The following is a 19,758-nucleotide window of genomic DNA, read 5'->3' as shown; positions in this document are numbered from 1 at the left end:
CTAAGGTTTCTGCGCGGTGGGTATCCAGATTGTTTTCAGTTGTACAAAAACGAATACGGCACACGATTTCTTGCGACTGTTTGGAAATGTTTGAGGCTGATCCACAAGATTTTTTGGCCAGATTTGTGACAATCGATGGAAACTGGGTACACCACTATACCCCAGAGTCCAAACAGAAATCCAAGCATTGGAAAAAACCTGATGAACCGATTCCAAAAACAGCCAAAGCTATTTTGACAGCTGGCAAGGTGATGGCGTCAGTTTTTTGGGATGCTAAGGGTGTCATCATGGTAGACTATCTTACAAAAGGTGACCCTAAAAACTCGGCTTATTACTGCATCTTTTTACATCGTTTGCGTAAAACAACCACAGAAAAAAGGCCAGGATTACTCAGCAAGAAAGTATTGTTCCATCAGGATAATGCAGGTGTTCACACCTCTGTTGAATCTATGGCTCAAATTCGTGATTGTGGCTTTAAATTACTACCATATCCCGCCTATTTCCCTGATTTGGCACCTTCGGACTTTTATTTATTCCCAAACCTAAAAAAACACCTTAGAGGTCAAAAATTTTCATCAAATGAGGAGGTCGAAGCTGCGGTGGGTGACTTTTTTAAAGGCCTTAAAGAAACTTTTTTATGACTGGCATATAGGCGTTGAAAACCAGATAGAAGAAGTACATTGAGATAAGTGGAGATTACGCGGAAAAATAAAATATACTTTTGTTTAAATTTTATATAGTTTTCTTGCTGAGACCGCGAATTTTTCAAACCATCCTCGTATTATCATCCATCATTGTATTCATGAAAAAAAAAAACTGAATAAACGCGTGTTTGTTTAAAATGTATAACAATAAATATATATGTGGCCTTGTCAAAATTCCCCTAATGTTCGCCCAGTATACTCCTGTGTATAATATTTATCTACTTCCATCGCACTTCTCATAATCAGTTTGGTGAGCCACTGTATTATCTATATTATTACTGTCATTATCAACAAATTTCTACGATATCTATGATTCTCCGTGTGTTGCAATTTACGTATTTTTCATATGTAATCATACAAAGTATTAATGTTACATTGCAACACTATTCTTTAGTTTTTTTTTTTCTCTGTGAAATGGTGATGTGACTGATGTGTGTACTGAGATTGAAAGAAATTTTTCCTATTTGCATTTAAAACATTGTAATTTTTGTTAAATCTATAACAAAATACATGCATTATGATTACTTTATTACCCTGACCCTAAGTAGTACTAAGACATTGCATACTTTGTGAGTTATTTTGGTAATCGGTGACATTTCAGTGAAGTGCCTAATTTTGATCATGGAGGCTATAGCAAAACACGATTTCACAGCATCTGCTGATGATGAGCTCAGTTTTAAAAAGAATCAAGTCCTTAAAGTAAGCGTTCGTTCTGTTTTCTTGTCATTATGCTATTTCGTAATGTGATGTGACAGGTTCTTTCTAGAAAATTTGCTCTTCCAGATACTTAATATGGAGGACGATATGAATTGGTACAGGGCTGAATTAGATGGCAGAGAAGGGCTAATACCTAGCAACTACATTCAAATGAAAAGTCACAAGTAAGTACAGTAGCTAACAGACATAGGACTTGATAAAATAGCTCTTACCTACTTTTAATCAGCTTTTAAACTGAGTACTTACCAGATAGAATAAATATTTTATTATTTAAAAACAACCGATACTATAATGTTTAGCAATGTTTGTACAGAAATTTGAGTGCCTATTTAACAAGTATATTTCATGAATTTTTATTTCAAAAAACAAAATAAATTTAGTCCAATTAGTTTGACTGCAAACATTTACATGTGTACATAAAAAATGGTAACAAATACTAATTCTAATGTTATACAATATTAATAAGTACCACATATTAATAGCTAGATAATTAATTAATTTAAGGTGGCCCTTAGACTAGACTTTTTTCTGTATATGTTTATTTCTATAGAATGAAATATAAATAATCTCAATATTTAGCTATGACATATTGTAATTGTAAATATAAGTCAATAGTTTACATAGTATATATTTGTGTAGTAAAATCTATTATTTCAATTTTTATTTCAAACTAATTAATAAACACTAAAAATGTTACTAAAAAAAAAAACTTGTAATACATAGGTTTTCAAGAATATTTAGATGTCTTATTTCAAAAGTGTGTCTAACATCTGTTTATGTTTAAACATAAAAAAGACAGTCTTATTGAAAATATAAGCTGTGTTATAAATTTTATCATTATAAATCAATAGCACATAAAATTACATTTAAATATCACTGCTCTGACTTAATTATATTTAATAATTTGAAGTGAAACAATAGTTTTCATTCATTAATTTAAATGGACTTGAAAATATACAAAATATAATCCATTAATACTGCTGTTAAGCATGTACAAAGTACCACTGTTAATACCTTAATTAAAAATAAATATACAAAATAATTAAAAATCTATTTATATAAAAATAATGAAAAGAGAAAAATGATAATTCTCACAAGAACAGATGATATTGGATTCTTTGTAAATAAATCCTTGTGAATTTCTGAAATTTTTTTTACTCATAAACTATTAATTCTGAACAATTAATAAACAATGAGTATAATTTCAGTTGGTACTTTGGACGGATCACAAGAGCCGATGCAGAGAAAGTGTTAACAAATAAGCCAGAAGGTGGATTTTTGATAAGGATCAGTGAATCCAGCCCTGGTGACTTCTCATTATCAGTAAAGTGAGTACTTTTTTTAATTATTTTTTAAAAACTTTATATATTAATAAACAGTAAATTTTTTTCAATAAAAATCAAATATACCAAAAAGTAATCAATGAAAACAAAAACATATTGCATCTGTTTACTTATTTTTGTCTTGTTATTTTCATAAAAATAATATTGTTAATTATTATGCCATTTAGAATATTTTTATTTTGATCATTTGAAATAATTTTGGTATCTGTCATCATGGAAAATTATTCTGAATATAATTAAATAAAAATTCTGAATTAAAGTGTGTTTTTACATTATTAAATTTTTTTTAAAGTTATCGTAGTTAAATATTGTTAAACCTATTTCTGTTTAGTCCCTATTAATCATTAATTAATATTGTACTTAAAATTTGGTGACATATCCTCTTTGCTAATTTAATGTTTGTATGAATTATTATGAAGATTTATATCCATGAATGTCCTGACACAAAAATACAATACCAAGCTATGCTTAGGACATTGTCTACATTGTAATTGAAATTATTATGGTATGATATGTACCAACAGTATTTCTTTTATCCTTACTAATATTATAAATATGAAAATGAGTTTGTTTGCTATCTTAATCAATCTATGTAATTATGTATACAAATACTATACGGGATGGAGAAAGATATAGACTATATCCTTTCTATTCTGATCAGTAAATATATCCCAGTCACACAAACGAAATTATAGGTAAAAGCTAATAATAATATTATCTAGTAGAATATTTTCTAACACCAGATGGAAAATGGAACCATAACTTATAGACATGAACAGTAGCCTGGGCATTACATAATACAATAGGACCTTGTTGCCCTCTCGTGCATTGTCAAACTTGAAACTAAGATGTTATGCCTGTGTACCCTATAATTTTACAATTACATTCCACTTTTCAAACCGAAACAGCCATGCAAGTACAGATGCATAGCAGCAGAAACATGTGTGGGTCATACATATCCAAACAGATGTCTTTTGTATCAATCTCCCTCAGGTAAATAGAGACCCTTATTTTCATAAAATCACATATAATTATATATTGCATAGTCTTCCAGCTATTATGTTATTAGCTATATCTATATCTAAGTAACAAGCAAAATATGAAAGTGAGTTATATTTATATTAGATATGTTTTATAATAGTTACTAGGATAAAACTACCACACATCAAATTAATAGTTTTCACCAGAATTTATTAAAATAATCAATTATTTGGGTCGTAATTTACATACAATATACACAATTTACCTTCAGTGTGTTATTTCACACAATGAGAATCAAATAATAAACGTAAGTGGTCATGCAACCGACAGCAAACAATTCTATTTATGTTTAAATTGGTTGTTAATAAAAAAATGAGTTTCACACTCAGACTTTCGGCGTGACTCATGTCTCATGCGGTTCGCGTAGTTTCGTTGCAGAGACCCAACAAGAAATTAGTCATAATAATATTCCAGTTTTATATATATATATATATATATATATATATATATATATATATATATATATATATATATATATAAACAATAGAGATAATTAAACTTATTTGACGTAATTACTTATGTTAACTTCTAAATCTTTGGCTCTGTTGAAAAAATTTATAATTATTTGCCTACATTGAGACGACTAGTGAGAGGTATATAATATGTTTATAATCGAAATTTTATTTCTCATTGTAGTCGCATTTTACGGATATAGTACCTATCTATGTATTCCTGGTCTATTTCAAAATTAGCTTATTATATGCTTTTTATGTCCTTAGATTAGTATGAAGAGGAATTATAACACACTATATTCTTACATTATCACCACACCCAAGTATTTTCTTACAATATATATATTTTTGAATAAGTATGTGACTGACAACATACAGAAACATTGTTATCTTTGTATTCCTGAAACGTTAATTATGATAAGTATATTTTTCATTAATACACAACATTATATTACAAACAAGTATGGAGAATCCATGATAGAAACTCCCTATATTCGTGCTTGAACAACTTTTTATCTCGCTAGTTCCCTGTATGAATCAGCAGTACAGTGACTGTTCCGAAACCTGTTTTAGTATGTAGAATGTTGGTCTATTTGTATATTGATTCATAACGAAATTGAGGCCCCAATAATTTAATTAGTCAAGTTTACTAATTATTTTACGTAATCTAATATTTTGACATCACAAATTTTACAAGTCTATAATATGACGTCAAAATAAATTACCACAACAATCATTCTCGTTTTATCCGTGTCGTACTCGAAGAGTAATGAAGGCCTCGTCCCTTTTCCGATGCTATTAATCAAAATATATCAGGGAAGTGGGCGGAAAACTGTACTTATAAAATTTGCCAGGGGATTTAAAAAATAAAACTATACTACGTACTAGAAAATATAGTTATTATATACATTATTTTTATCCTACTGCGAAGAGTTCTCCCCAATAAGGTAAAAGAAGTTATATTTTCAGTAATGTACCTATGGTTATACATATGTTCCACCATATCGCGTAAACTACTCATCCGTTTTTATTTCTGTGGGTTCAATCGATTTGTTATTACGGTTCGGGTGACATAAACTGTTTTATACAAACATAATCAATGTGACAATTTCTAACTTTTTGCTTTATTTTATCTATTTCTGTTAAAGGTTCGAAACTTTTTCTCTTTTTAGTTATTTCTTCTTTAGTCTGGCTATAGTTTTTCAAACTTTTTCTTGTTTATAATCATAAATTTGGATTTGACCGTTTATCCACGCAACAGTGACGTAACACATGTTGCTTTTTGGCTATGAACACCACACATGTGCGTTTGTTAACTGCATTGACCGCATGCGTATTGATAAAAAAAAAAAAACGTGCATGAGGTTTATAACTTGTAATGCTTAGTGTCACCGCGCACCATAGCAGAGGATAGCAGTGATATTCAGCAGGTATTTTATTATGAAATCATAATTTAAATATTGAATTCCGTTTGCGTGTATAATAGTACATGTACATACGTGATGGGTCAACACTCAACACAAACAGATAAAAATAAAAAATAACTTCTCTATAAAAGGAAAAGCATAACACAAAACCAAATTTTTCAGTAAATTTTTACTACCTATATGCTATTGCACTTTAGTTTTTTTTATATTACCTCTCTCTACGCCACAAAGGGTCTGGCGTGAAGATGGATAAATACTATTTTTTTTCTAAAGAAAAAATATTTTTGCCTCCTTACAATTTTATTATTAGTATTAACTAACTGTACTTTGCGATTTTACTCTCATGAATCAGTATCTAATGTAGCCTATGTGCTAAGTTAAGATGTAATCTACCCATGTACCAAATTTCATTCAAGATCGTTCAATAGCTTTTACGTAAAAGAGTAACAAAAATCCATCAACGAACATTAAATAAAATTTCATTTTATCCATCCATCCTTTATAAATTTTCGTAATACATAATATTAATCGGATGGTTGGAGTAGAATCTTGTTTTATTTTTATTATTTGTGCATTTATTGTATCAGTTATAAAAATAAACGTCAAAATTTGACTCACAAAACATACTTCCCTTTTTTGTTAGGCAACCCTTTTCGCGTGTATCGAGATAAGATTATCCAGTTTCCAAATAAATTTGTCCCCGTCGTTTTGTGTTTTGACGTCAGCGAGCTGATAATAATATTATATTGTAATATTATTTATTCAAGGAAATCATGTGTCAGCACTACATATTCATATTTAATAACACAGTTAATAAATATTAGCTGTGCTACTTCTTCCGCGTGTTGATAATGAACTTATTATTAAAAACTATATGTAATTTTTTTACCACTATCCATATTTTTTTTTTTTTTTTGTAATTTAACCATCTAAATTCTTTTCGTTTCAATATAATGGCCTCTATAATAAAGCCATAAACTTACTAGTCGTTATACATATTTTGATAGTTTTATGCAATACTTTTATTTTGAACTGATCACTCCCATTGTAAAAATATTTGACCATTACGTTTTCCATTTATACTTTAGTGTCTTTGCGAGTCTGTCAAAAATTTGTTTTATGTTCTTATTAACCAGATGAGATTTAGGTACATTTAAATCTCGTCCCACCCATACCATAATATTTTTACTAAACTATCAAATTAAAATTGTAATTTTAGAGAGAAGTTTAGGGAATGACACATCACAATCGACCCCATTGTAAGATTATTTTAATTGTCCTCATAATAGTGTGTCGTATGGAATTTTTATAGGATAACGTCGTTCATATCCAGACTATCTTTATATAACAGAACCGTTCCGTTCATATATGGGCAATCATGACTCATTCAAAGATAAATTTCAAAATCCAAATATTTTCACTATAGCTTCACAATGTAAACGAAAACTAAACATTGTATATATACTTGCGTAAGATTCTTGTTATATTAATAAAAAAGCGAAAAACGATATTAAAAGGTTAATAGAAGTTATAAATACGAGCTCGCTGTTTTTCAGACTTATTAATATATCTATTATAATGTGACGTGGGTCAGGAAAGGTGCTTCGTTAATCGTAACAAACTGCTTGTGACCAAAACAGAAGAATTTGGGACACTATATTTTCTTAATTATATCTGGTTGACCTGTTCTTAATATATTTTTTCTTTTCTTTTTTCTGGTGAAGGTGATGGATGATAAGTGAGTAGAATTGAAGTCGAGCAAATTGTTCCATTGTGACGAACGCACTAGGAATTTACCAAGATAGTTTCCACGGGAAACCACGTGGAGTCCGATTTGATGATTTCTTGACATATAACCTACATTGCTAGTATTTAGTAACAACCAATTTCGTCTGTGACTTATACTAGATAATCATCAAATGACTCATTATATAACCTTCTACTGGATCCGCGTAATTCTGTCATATTTAATATATTAATATATAAATCTAATATATTAATATGTTGTAAGCCCAGTTAATCCAAGTGAGTCTCAATTGTTTATTTTTTTTTTATGGAATGGTAACCCCACCTGCGCTATCAGTATACGTTGGCGAGATATCAGTAAATAATGATATGTGACGATGGAGTCAAGTCGATTGGCCTATTGTGATTAATTCATAAATTAACCATGATGGTCACCACGTCAGATCACGCGGAGATCGACTTGATAAGGACAGGGTGTATTGCTAATAATGGTGCTCTTAAATCTCATTACTAATAATCCCCCTCCCCTAGTCTTAATTAAAGAGGTAACAAGTAAATTTATTTACACATGTGTGTTTATGTTGTGTGTATTCCGACATAGAAAGGCCACTCCTTCCTTTCCCGTGGGTGTCGTAAGTGACGACTAAGGGAACTTAATGGTCGAGGGTTGGGTAGCTTTGACTCTTTAAAACATCACTAAAGTCTAACTGTGGTTGCCAACCCGCCTGCCAAATGTAGCAACTACGGGCAAAACCTCCCTTATGGGACAGACAGGCCTATGTTCAGCAGTGGACAGTTAACGCCTGATATATTATAATAAAAAAAGTATATTTATCCCTAAAAGAAAGTAGAGGATAAAATAGTTTTTAGAAATAATATTAGTCAACATGATCTGACTGCGAATTCTTATTCGAGCAAGTTCGCATTACTAAAATATACGTTTGTTACCTCCGCGTTTGTGTCTTCGACTCTTATTGTGTTAAACTGAACGTGAAAAATTGCTTATTTTGTTACATCTATAGACGACATATAACGTCTTAAGAATTTTAAACGAATGTTTTATACAGTGTTCGCAACTTTATCCGCCTTATTATTATACCTATCTTTGCTCTGGATCCGTCTGACATGTTACCGCTGAATACGTAATAGTATTTTGTATATGATATTGTATCAAAAAATAAACTAGTCCCAGGGTCATTACGTATAATACGAGTATATCGGTCGATGCAGTAGTTTTGAAAAACTCCAGGTCTCATTATGATTCGAATTATTTGTTGAGCATTTTTATGAATATGCTAGTTTTTACACGTGTACTCACTCGCATGACCAGGAGAATGAAAAGTCCTTTTTTCCTTCTCCTTTGCATATAGTATGATACTTGTATACCAAACTATGATTATTGGGGGGAAAAGGATTGTTAGTAATGGGATCTAAAAATTCCATTATTAGCAATGTACCCTATCAGGTCGACCTCCCCGCGGTTCCCCTGGAAACCATCGTGGATATTTTTAACGGATTTTTCACGATGGGCTAACTGACCTGCTTTCACGCTCACTGTCACTGGTGCCCTGCCAGCGTATATCGATAGCGCAGGCGGGGTTACCATTCCATTTTCACTCATTAAAAAAAAAACTGATTATTTATGGGGGGAAAGGAATTCTTAGTACTATCAGGTCGACAACTACGTGGTTCCCCTTGGAAAACATCGTGATTAATTCTTGTGGAATTCGTGACGATCGGCCAACTGCCATGGTTTCATACTCACCTATAATCTATAACTGGTACCCCGTCAACGATACCATTTTATTATCATCCATAAAAAACCGTGACAATTGGTTGAACTGTTAAAATGTCAAGGGACAATAAACAAACAAATAACAATAAAGCTTTCACATTTATAATATAATTAACATTACATTTATAATACATATTAGTTATTTCTAGTTGGTCTAAACATTATTTAGAAACGTTAACCATGCCAAGAAGCAATATGGACTAACTAAGCATCTAGAACAATTTTTAATTGTAGATTTATATCTAACTTGGTAAGTGAATAACGATTAGGACTATAGAATACCACATTTTAACCGATTTAAAAAAACAGCTTCTGAATTCGATTGTATTTTTCTTTATGTTTATTATCTCATAACTTTGTCAGTCCTGAACCGATTTAGAAAAATTTTTGTCTGAAAATCTGTAATTATATTATAATTACAGATTTGTCACAATTGAAAACGGTTTTTTGTGAGACACAATTTTTAATTTATTAGTTAATTATTGAAAATTGTAATTTATTAATAGTACCTTTATTTTTCTTAAAGAATTTTTTCTAAAGTGAGTGTTAAAAATCAAATATACAAAGTAACAATTTAGAAACTAAAAGTTTGAAAACACTGTAATTTTATTTATATATATCTAAACTTTATAAGCACTTTTTTTAAAACGGGATGAGGAAAAACATATTGCCGCAAAAGCGAAATGTTATTTGCAACAGTTTTGAAAAGTAAAAGAATATGCTAATCCCGCTTATCACGAATGCCCATTTGGGAACATTCTGTTATTGTTACATTAAAAATTATCCAGCACTGCGTTATTTATCACTGTTTTTGTGAATGCCCTGTCCGTTGCTGTTTTAAGATTAATATATTCATAGACAACATTTACTTTTCAGAAATCTATTCATAAATCTTAATATTTAGTAGGAATTTGTGTTGAACAACAATAGCTTTGTTATTGTGTAGAAGCTATCTCTGTCTACAAAAAGATAAAAAAGACATGACAATTCGTAATAGTATGTCTTGAAGAAATTCAATTTTTAAACAACTTCCAAAAATAAGTATTCAAATGTTTTTTTTTTTTTTGTGTGTATTACCTTTTTTTTATATAACTTAGAATGACAAACAAGCTGACGGTTCACCTGATGGAAAGTGATAACCGTCGCCTATAGATATGAGCAGTACCATGAACATAACAGAGTATACTGTTTCGCTCATGATACCCCCTTGCGTTGCCATTCCTGAGGACTCAGGTGTTATTCCTCTGTACCCAGTAAATTCACGCCATATCCCACCCTTCAAACCGCAACACAGCCATGCAAACAACTGCTTCACGGTTGAAACACGAATGGGACAGAGGTATCGAAAGCAATCGACTTTTGTACAAAGTCTGGTAAAGGGTTACGTCAATTCAGAACATATTTTGTTGAAGAGGTTTAGAGTTCCGTATAAATTTTGTATCGGTTGAAGCTACTGTTTTTCTTTTTGGAGCAAAATCCTCCTTGTTGCCAAGTAAGATCTATAAGGACACATCATTTATTGTTCAAAATTCGCTGTAAGTTGCTGTTTTTTTTTTAAATTTTCAATTTGAAAGAAAGCAGTGTGATATTTAAAAAAAAGTTTGTAGAATGAATGTATGATTAAGGGGGATAAAGTTTTAGGCCCGGTAAGTTGTGCTGGATATATAAAAATGTCTTGTTGCTATGCACCTACTGCGTTGTCACTTTGCCCTTAACTGTCGATAAGTTCGATGTTTGACACGTAAAACGGTAAATATCAGATAACCTTTTCATATTTACCGACATTTGTGTTGAAGTACCAACTCGGAATTTACCTACTTTACTATAAGCTTGAAAACAGCAAAAAAATTTTAAGTCAACGAATTGGCTGAGTGCGAAAATGAATAAACTAAAATATAAGAAACTTTTAGATAAAATACATGTCTATCACTAAGAAGAATTAGTATGGAACTTTAAAAAAAAAGAGCGAGCACAAAAGATCATGTAAAAGTTGCAGTGTCACAGGTTTTCTGGCCGAAAATTTTAGAAATTATTTTTATTCGATTCTATTCACACTTAACTCATTTTTATAAAAAATTACACAAGATGATCATCGTAATGCATAGTAAATACATTTTGCGAATGATTATTTAGATGGTTTTATAACTAAAAACTAAAATTCTAATTTAATTATCTAATTTGCCTGACGATGTATATGATACCTAAAATGAAACAAATATTTCACCTTGTTCCATATTTCATATTGCCTTTTATTGAAATTCAAAAATAAGACTAATTAAAAAATATATATATATAAAATGTGAAAAATCACAGTAAAGTTCTACACAAATATAAGTTTTTTAAGGAATATTAAACCTCCACGTTAACGTGCCTAACTTTTTTATTGTTTTGGCCTTCTAGTTTCTTTTACATAAATACGTTCGGTGCGTTGAACCAGCTAGGTAGGCGCGCCCTATTCAATTAATTTATTAGGGAGGGAGGATTGATTCCCCTCTCATAAATTAAATATTAATCTGTCACGTACTAATGTTTTGATGAGAGTATTCCTTTTAATTAAACTTTCACCGAATATAAGTTTATAATGTTACGAAATTAAATACGATACTGTCAACCCTGTAGGGATTTATAAAGTTACGTTTCTAATGACTGAAACTTTGTACAAAAGCGGATTAAGTATTTCGACCCTGAATATATAAATGAGTTTCGTGTAAAGTCACTTCATCGGCTCTTGTATCTATCGGTAAGACGATATCATGCCGATACAAAGCACTGTATTACCTATTCATTTTTTACATATAATTTAAGTCCAGAACCATCGACATATATTAGAAAACATACTCATACCTAGTATAAATATATATTCACGTTGCAAAGTTCATAGTTTACTAGCATTTACTCGCGACATTGTCCGCGCCTCTGGAAATGTCCATTGACCGGAATAAAAAGTAGCCTATGCCCTTCTACATTAAATACAGTATGTGTATATCAAATATAATAGTGATTGGTAAAGTCGTTAAGATGCCATAATGTAACAAACAAACTCACTTTTATTTATCATATTAGTCAGGATAAGTAAAAGTGTGAATAAAGTTGGATATGAAAGAATTGCAGTTTTTATAGATTTTTTCTGTTTACCGTATTATAGATTGGTGTCTTTGGATACCATAAGTAGCAAAATTCAGAGCGCCAATACCATGGAGACCGTCGTCTCCTATGGATACTTCTTTTGGACCTGTTATTCTTGTGTTCAATGTGTTTGCTCACATCCTGTGTTTCAGATTGAAATGTAATGAGATGGCTGTGAAGTTATTGGGATCTTCGTATCACTTGATATTCAATGATACTTCTAGTATACGCCAAATTCTTTATAAGCACTTGTTTTATCTCAGATGTCCAGACGGTGTCCAGCACTTCAAGGTACTCCGAGACGCTTCGAGCAAGTTCTTCCTTTGGGTAGTGAAGTTTAACTCTCTCAACGAACTGGTGGACTATCATCGCACCGCCTCCGTTAGCCGCCTGCAGGACGTCAAGCTGAGAGATGTCGTACCAGAAGAGGTAAAGTCATACCCTATATTAGCTATATATCTTGCGACTTCGACCGTGGACGTATCCTGATATTAAATAGCTTTCCTCAAGAAATGAGCTATCAAAAACAAAACTAGTACCATCAGGGATTAATGTGTTCAAACAAACAAACTCTTCTTCATTTTATGTAATTTATTTGATAAACTGGCAATACCTGTCTACGTCTATTGAAGACTGGAGTAGGCATACTTATCATTATTATTACGTCAACCGTTAACTGTCCACTGCGGAACATAGGCCTTCAGTTAGGCTTTGATGATGTCTTAAGACGGACGCTGCGCCAATTCCTCGACCATTATGTTCTCTTAGTCACCTCTTACGACACCTACGAAAAAGGGTGGTGGACCATTCTATGCCGTGTGGTCCTGACACAATGAAGCATAGTACATAGTTGTGTTTATAGAATGCCGTTGATGGCCTGTACAGTCTGAGTATATCTTGTAATATAAATGCCTAGGATGCGTATCTCTGACATATGTCTCAATGTAAACGAGTTCATACGAAACTTCCCCTAAAATCTTATTCCGTCCCTAAGGAGCACTAACTGAGCATTTAAGATCATTGGAATTCAGGTTTAGCCTTTAAAAACCTAAAACTTACTCAACTTAGATAAATAGCAAATTAATGTATCATTAAATACTTTTAAGGAAACAAGACGTCGTCCGTTGATGTTTCGCTCTATCACATGTGTGAATACAGTAGCGCTAACGTACCTATTGTTAGTATGCCACTTGTCCATTGAGACTGAATTGAAGACGTAAATTTTGTAGAATTAGTAGAAGCCAATGTAAATGTTGCCATCAATACAAAATGTATCACTAACTTGTCAAGACAGTGTCCCTCTTCAATTTTCCACTGAATTATCTCTAAAGAAACAACGACAGACGTTTCTTTTTTGTATCGAGTGGAACTGAAACATGTCTTTGTAGCTGACATTAAGTTTGACACTTCTAAATATGTGTCTATATGAAAGCTTAAATTCTTAGAAATACTAATTTGATAGAACAAATTTTTTGATGTACCTAAAATAAGTAGACACATTAAGTCTTAAAATAACTAATACTCTGCAGAAACCTACAGAATAGTGATAACTATTAACTGATTTAAGGTTCTCATTTCGATTGTATTTTTCTTTTATATTTGTTACCTCATATCTCCGTCAGTTTGTAAACCTATTTGGAAATTTATTTTTTCAGTAATTTAGTTTTTAGACGAAAATAATTGGTTTTGTCACAATTTTGCAACAATTGAAGTTGGTTTTTTTTTTTTTTTTGTGGAACACAATCTTTAATTATATATAACTCGCATGAATAGATTTTATCTAGTTTGAAGAAAATAAAAGTAGCTTACTAATAATGTAAACAACTTAAGTACTCTTTAATAATTTTTGTTTATATTCAATCATCTCTAAGTGCATCTTTTTTCTAATGTTTCACAACGAACTTATTGAAAGAGGTTTGGGTGCTTTTGTATATACAAATGTCTTTTGTTTTTTTAGCGGCTACTGATTATTTCATTACTATTTTGAAGTATTTTAAACTTTAATATTGTAAATAATTTATGTATGTATTTTATTTCCTAAAATATTACAGTAATTAGTGTTTACTTATCTCTTTTTTTATTATTATTCTTGACATTGTAGTGCAATCCACGTTGAAACTAACATGAATTTAAATACTTTGTAGTACTACTGTGTATATAAATATTGAAGTATGATTTAAAAAATTGTTTTTGTCCCAATTTTAGAGTTATGATAATTCAGTGACAAATTCTACAAATTTGTTACAAAAAGCATATTTATAGATTTTAAATTCAAATATTTTAGCCATATATATTCTACATAATAAGAATTGTGTCTTTCAAAAAGATCTATCAAAATATACCATTTTTATGACTGACTGTAAGTATACGGCGATCATTTTACTCCTAACACCTCCATAGGTAACATAGTCTTCAATATTACTGTTAAACTAAAGAAATATGTAATAAAACCTCGGGTAAAGAGGGCGTGAATTAATCTTTTTCTTAATATATAAAAAATATCCCATGTCGCGACGTATGTGCACGTTAATCTTTTAAACGCTCAAATGATTTTAATGAAATTTTGTAAATATGTGTTGTTTGTTCCAACTCAAGATATAGGATTGTTTTTGTCTCGTTAAAAAATAGACCCAGTAAGTGGTGTTAGAGGATAAAAGGTTTGCCAATTTACCTATAGTAATATAAAATTAGTAACTACCACTAGAATACCATAACCTCAATATAGACAATCGAGTTCAATATATAACGTGAAGAAACCACAGTAGGTACGTTGTCTGTGTGCAAACAGTCGCGGCCGATGTGACCCTGATAAAGCTACAGAAATAACCCGGACAGCGTATTCCTATAATATCTAGTTACACACATACAGAGCAAATAGTGCCTTCGTGGCGGCACGCACTTGAACCAAATTGACCGTGTTTCATTTCAATGGGCGCTTTTATAATTTACAATATTACACACTAATCATATAAGGCGACTTTGTCTGCGTGAATCCATTTATACAGTAATAAATATGTTGAATTAGGATATATTCCATATACCAAATTTTAATCAATTCAAGCATTTGGCGTTCCATTGTTTCTGCCTACCCTAATGGGAGGACGTGACAGATATGTATGTATGTAATCAATTCCGTTCATTCATCTATTATGTCACAATTGTTGTGATTGTATGGCACTTATTTAATATAGGTATTACTAATAAATTGAAATATTTGCATGCCTATTGTTAAAAAGCATACTACAGTATTGCCAGCTGAAACCACTATGGCATCAACAATGTATATCAGACTGTGTGTACAAATATTACACATGATTATTCATCTATTCATTCATTCGTTCTCACAAACTTTCGCGCCTATATTAGTAGTGATGTGAAAATATGTTTGTTTGCCTCTTGGAGCTTTAATTATTCAAACAATCGTCTTGAAATTTGGTATACGCGTTATATTTGGGATAAAAGCTAAATATTTTTTATCCCAGTCAGTCAACATATCCATAATAAAGACGTATTAAAAACTAGTACGTAATATCGTTGACGTGCATAGAATTTTCAAAGCTCCATAATCTCAATGTTCCATCCATCCAATGGTATGGATTTTGCTTTTCTCTAAGATTTTCCTTTTATATTTGTATTCGACCGAGCCGTGAAGGCGCCCATAGATTACAAGTATACAATCAAGAATACATTTAAATATAGGTACGGTTTCAATAATGTAAGATTATGTTCCACGAAGCAAAAAACACCGACTTCAATCCTTGCATAATTATTTTGATCTAAAAATTAATGAACGGATTTTAATAAAATTTCTATAGGACCAATCTGAAAGTATATATTTTCAGATAAAAAAAGTATTTTCAAATTCATTTATAAATGATGGTGTTCTCAGGTTTCAAACATAAAATACAAAAATCCTCCTTTTTGAAGTTGGTTGTTTAATCACCAAATATGACTGGTATTTAAGTATTAAATTCTACAAAAAATTTATCATACGTTGTATAGATTATATTGTACATACTTAGATGTACACTTAATTGTCCTATTTATATTGATATAATTATCACATCGGGCCTTATTTAGCTCGGCTTGTAGTGTTTATAAACATGTTTGCATATACGTCAGTATATTGCATTTTATCTCAATGTTATGAGGAATTATAGTTGCCTACGTAATAAATATGATTAATAATAAATTTTAATAATTAATTATTTTCAATATCAAATTAGTGTGATGTGTCTAAATTAATTTTATTGAAATTTGTATTAGATGAATAGTAATTTATTGTGAAAGTCTTGTGAATAACTGATTAAAGATAGTAAAATAAGTTTATAAATAAAAAATATTACATTATAGAAAACTAACTACACTTCTTGAATGCATGTTTCAGATGCTGGTACAAGCTCTATACGATTTCACGCCGCAAGAGGCTGGCGAACTGGAGTTTAGACGTGGTGACGTCATTACCGTCACTGACCGCTCTGATCAACACTGGTGGCAGGTATGACTATACATTTATCCTTAATGGCCTGTGCATACGGGTGGTAATTTATCGCCAACGACAAATTGGCCCTTTCAGTCAACCGCACTGACAAGCATTTTAATGTATGTCACCAATACGATTCAATTCTGTTATGACGTACAAAAATGTATGTGGAGTACTGTCTCTCGTCTGCGCTGGCCTTAAAAAAGTAGACAATGTATTAAACTCTCAAAAGCTACGAAAAAGAAGTGTTTTAAAAAGCATGCCGTAGATTTCTCAGCTAAAAACTGTAGACTACTCGACTGACAGAGACTACAATTTAGAGAAATCTCAGACAAATATATCTTTGTAACGATATAGAAATGGACACATTTAATTAGTAATGCCTTTTTTGAATTTTTAATATGGTTAATAACTAATGGTAAATATTTGCATAAAGTTTAGCCATGTTTACGAACAAACAAGTACTGGTAACGATACCAGTATTCATGATAAAATTTAAAACCTATCTACTGCACTCTAATAAAGAACTTGTATTTCTGATGTTCTCTCAGCTAGTTTTTTAAGCTGTCTAGTAGATAGCATAAGAATAGAAAGATGTCAATAAATAATACTTATAAAAAAAGCAGATTTTAGTTAGTTTTTGATTTACTCAAAAAGCTGACGGTGTGTGCAATGGTAAGTTATAATCATATCTTATAGACCAGAACAACTCCATTCACATCGTTGAAATCATTATTGTTATCAATATCGTTCTGTCCACAAATACATGGATTTGGACGATAGCCTGTACTTGTTACATAAAGATGTCATGTTACAGTATATTTTTCACTGCCGTGCCCCTTTAAGCCAAACAAGCTTAATAGTAGATTAATAAGAGAGATAGAGGTGCATGTGCAATCTTTTACAACTTATTTATATTTCCACTAAAGTTCTCTGCATTGGTAAGGATATTTAAAAAAATTGTACACTCTGACAAATACAAGCCATTAATTATTCCAGGGCGAGATAGCTCACCGTCGCGGCCTGTTCCCGGCGTCTTACGTCACAGCCTACCATTCATAGTGCTCGCGCGATCCACCCTTGCCTCTTCGTAGCCGCTGATATTGTGTTGTGTGCCGCCCCACTATATTGACGCGTCGACATCGTCACCGGCTGACATCTTGATGACAAATCATTTACCCAACACCAATGTACGATCACACAATAACGAGAAAGCGTTATAGTTTTCTTAACACATGCAATAATCTCGCCTTCACATCTCAACAAAGTGTCAGCCGGCCAAAGTATGATTTTATGTAACCACATATAACATTTCACAGTAAAGGTGCTTAGGTCCCCGGCTGTTTGGTTACGTTAATCATACATATATAAAATACATTTACTATAATGATATAATTGTGACTGCTAAGTTGTGCTTGTCCGTGAGTTGAACTGCCCTTATCCACAATATTGACGTTGTGTAGTACAAAATTGTTCGGTGCCGTTATCCACTTTTTTTTTTTGTGTACTTTGACGAATTTAACAACCTCTCAATTGTGTAATTGTGACAATTTGCGGGACGAAACAATAATTTTGTCCTCGCTAACGTGCCAGAATGTTATTTGTAGTTTTTTTGAAATATATTTAAGTAAAAGGTGAAAGGGATCAACTCAGTATATGCTGATAATTCCCCCGCTATATAGATTTTTTATTGATGTGATTTTTTTTTTTTTATTTTTTATTATATGACCATTATTTATCCACTTTTAGTCTATAATGCTCATTTTTAAATATTTACCATTTACATGTTAGTTTAAGTATCATAGATTTAAGTTGGTTTTACATTATTTCGATCTTTTTATCATTGATATACAAATCTATACTGGTACCATATTCGCGTAGGATATAAACGATGTAGCGTCCTTCAAAGCTTCTCCCTCTAGGTTTAGTTTCAGATTATATTGTGTCGCACAATGTAATGCCAGAGTATAAAGGATCAACTTATATATATTGACTATCGTTTCGATGTCATTATATGAATACGAACAGCGAGGAAGAATAGTAAAGACATAATATGCCCACATAACAACATGCTTCTTATTCGCTTTCGATGTTTTTAATTTTATGCAGGGTGTTACCATTTTAGCGTTTTACCAATTAATGACGAAGTGAAATTTGTCTTAAAATGTTTTAACGTAATAATTGAAATATAATTATAATATGAGAGTAGTGAGTACTACTTGTTACAATTAATACAGTAACGGTGTTATCAAAAACCGTGACACTCGGTGTCGTTGTACTTAGTTAGCGTTTAACAGTTAGTCAAGACTTGAAATTAAAACTTTGCGTGCTCGTTGACCCAATGTAGATATTTATTTTTGTTATTGTATTGTACCCAAAATTACTATATTTATGGAAATAAACATACTTGATAGAATTTTAATCGTAAAATATTTGAATACTGTCTAAATATGGAAGACATCATAACGTTAAGTATAACCAACTCCCTCCCCATGTGACATGACTTTTTTTTAATTCCCTTATTCAGCAAAGCATTTAAACTGTGTGTATTATAGAATAAGTATGAAGCCACTCGTTTGTAGCATGTTGTGATGATCAATTTATAAAGAATATATTGAACGACAGTCTATAATAGTTCATAGCTTCTCGCTGTAGTGTCAAGTAAGTGCATGAAGGCAAGTTTTAAGAAATCGGAAGTGCTATAATCTATTATAATCAAATATTTAAATAATTAAGTTATGATTCTCCAATATTGTGGAAGATGTATAATATTTTTTACTAATAAATTTAATATTATATTAGTGTGTTTTATTTCTGTGTTGCTATATTATTTTTTTATTGAACATTGATTTTTTTATATATATACGAATTAATAGTTGTAAACTATAAAATAGAATCAAACTTGTTTCTTTATTGTTGTAAAC

The 19,758-nt window shown here is 31.2% G+C and overlaps 1 protein-coding gene across 1 annotated transcript; it reads left to right on the top strand.

Moving 5' to 3' along the window:
- The first annotated feature begins 1,087 nt into the window (after positions 1 to 1,087).
- On the top strand, positions 1,088 to 19,632 carry LOC113511742 (growth factor receptor-bound protein 2). The gene is made up of 6 exons (XM_026895457.3): positions 1,088 to 1,403; positions 1,488 to 1,585; positions 2,630 to 2,749; positions 12,615 to 12,780; positions 16,739 to 16,849; positions 17,834 to 19,632. Exons 1-6 carry the CDS (start codon positions 1,326 to 1,328, stop codon positions 17,894 to 17,896), a joined length of 636 nt encoding a protein of 211 aa, XP_026751258.1. The 5' UTR covers positions 1,088 to 1,325; the 3' UTR covers positions 17,897 to 19,632.
- The last annotated feature ends 126 nt before the right edge of the window (positions 19,633 to 19,758 follow it).

Source organism: Galleria mellonella, unplaced genomic scaffold, assembly GCF_026898425.1.
Source record: "Galleria mellonella isolate WM207_F2 unplaced genomic scaffold, CSIRO_AGI_GalMel_v1 utg139, whole genome shotgun sequence".
Classification (NCBI taxonomy): Eukaryota; Metazoa; Arthropoda; class Insecta; order Lepidoptera; family Pyralidae; genus Galleria; species Galleria mellonella.
This window is presented reverse-complemented; position numbering and strand designations above follow the sequence as displayed.

Excerpts from the sequence above, each read along its gene's own strand:
- LOC113511742 (XM_026895457.3), top strand. The coding sequence starts at position 1,326 with ATGGAGGCTATAGCAAAACACGATTTCACAGCATCTGCTGATGATGAG. Across the intron at positions 2,750-12,614 it reads GACTTCTCATTATCAGTAAA|ATGTCCAGACGGTGTCCAGC; the intron begins GTGAGTACTTTT and ends GTTTTATCTCAG. Across the intron at positions 16,850-17,833 it reads CTGATCAACACTGGTGGCAG|GGCGAGATAGCTCACCGTCG; the intron begins GTATGACTATAC and ends TAATTATTCCAG.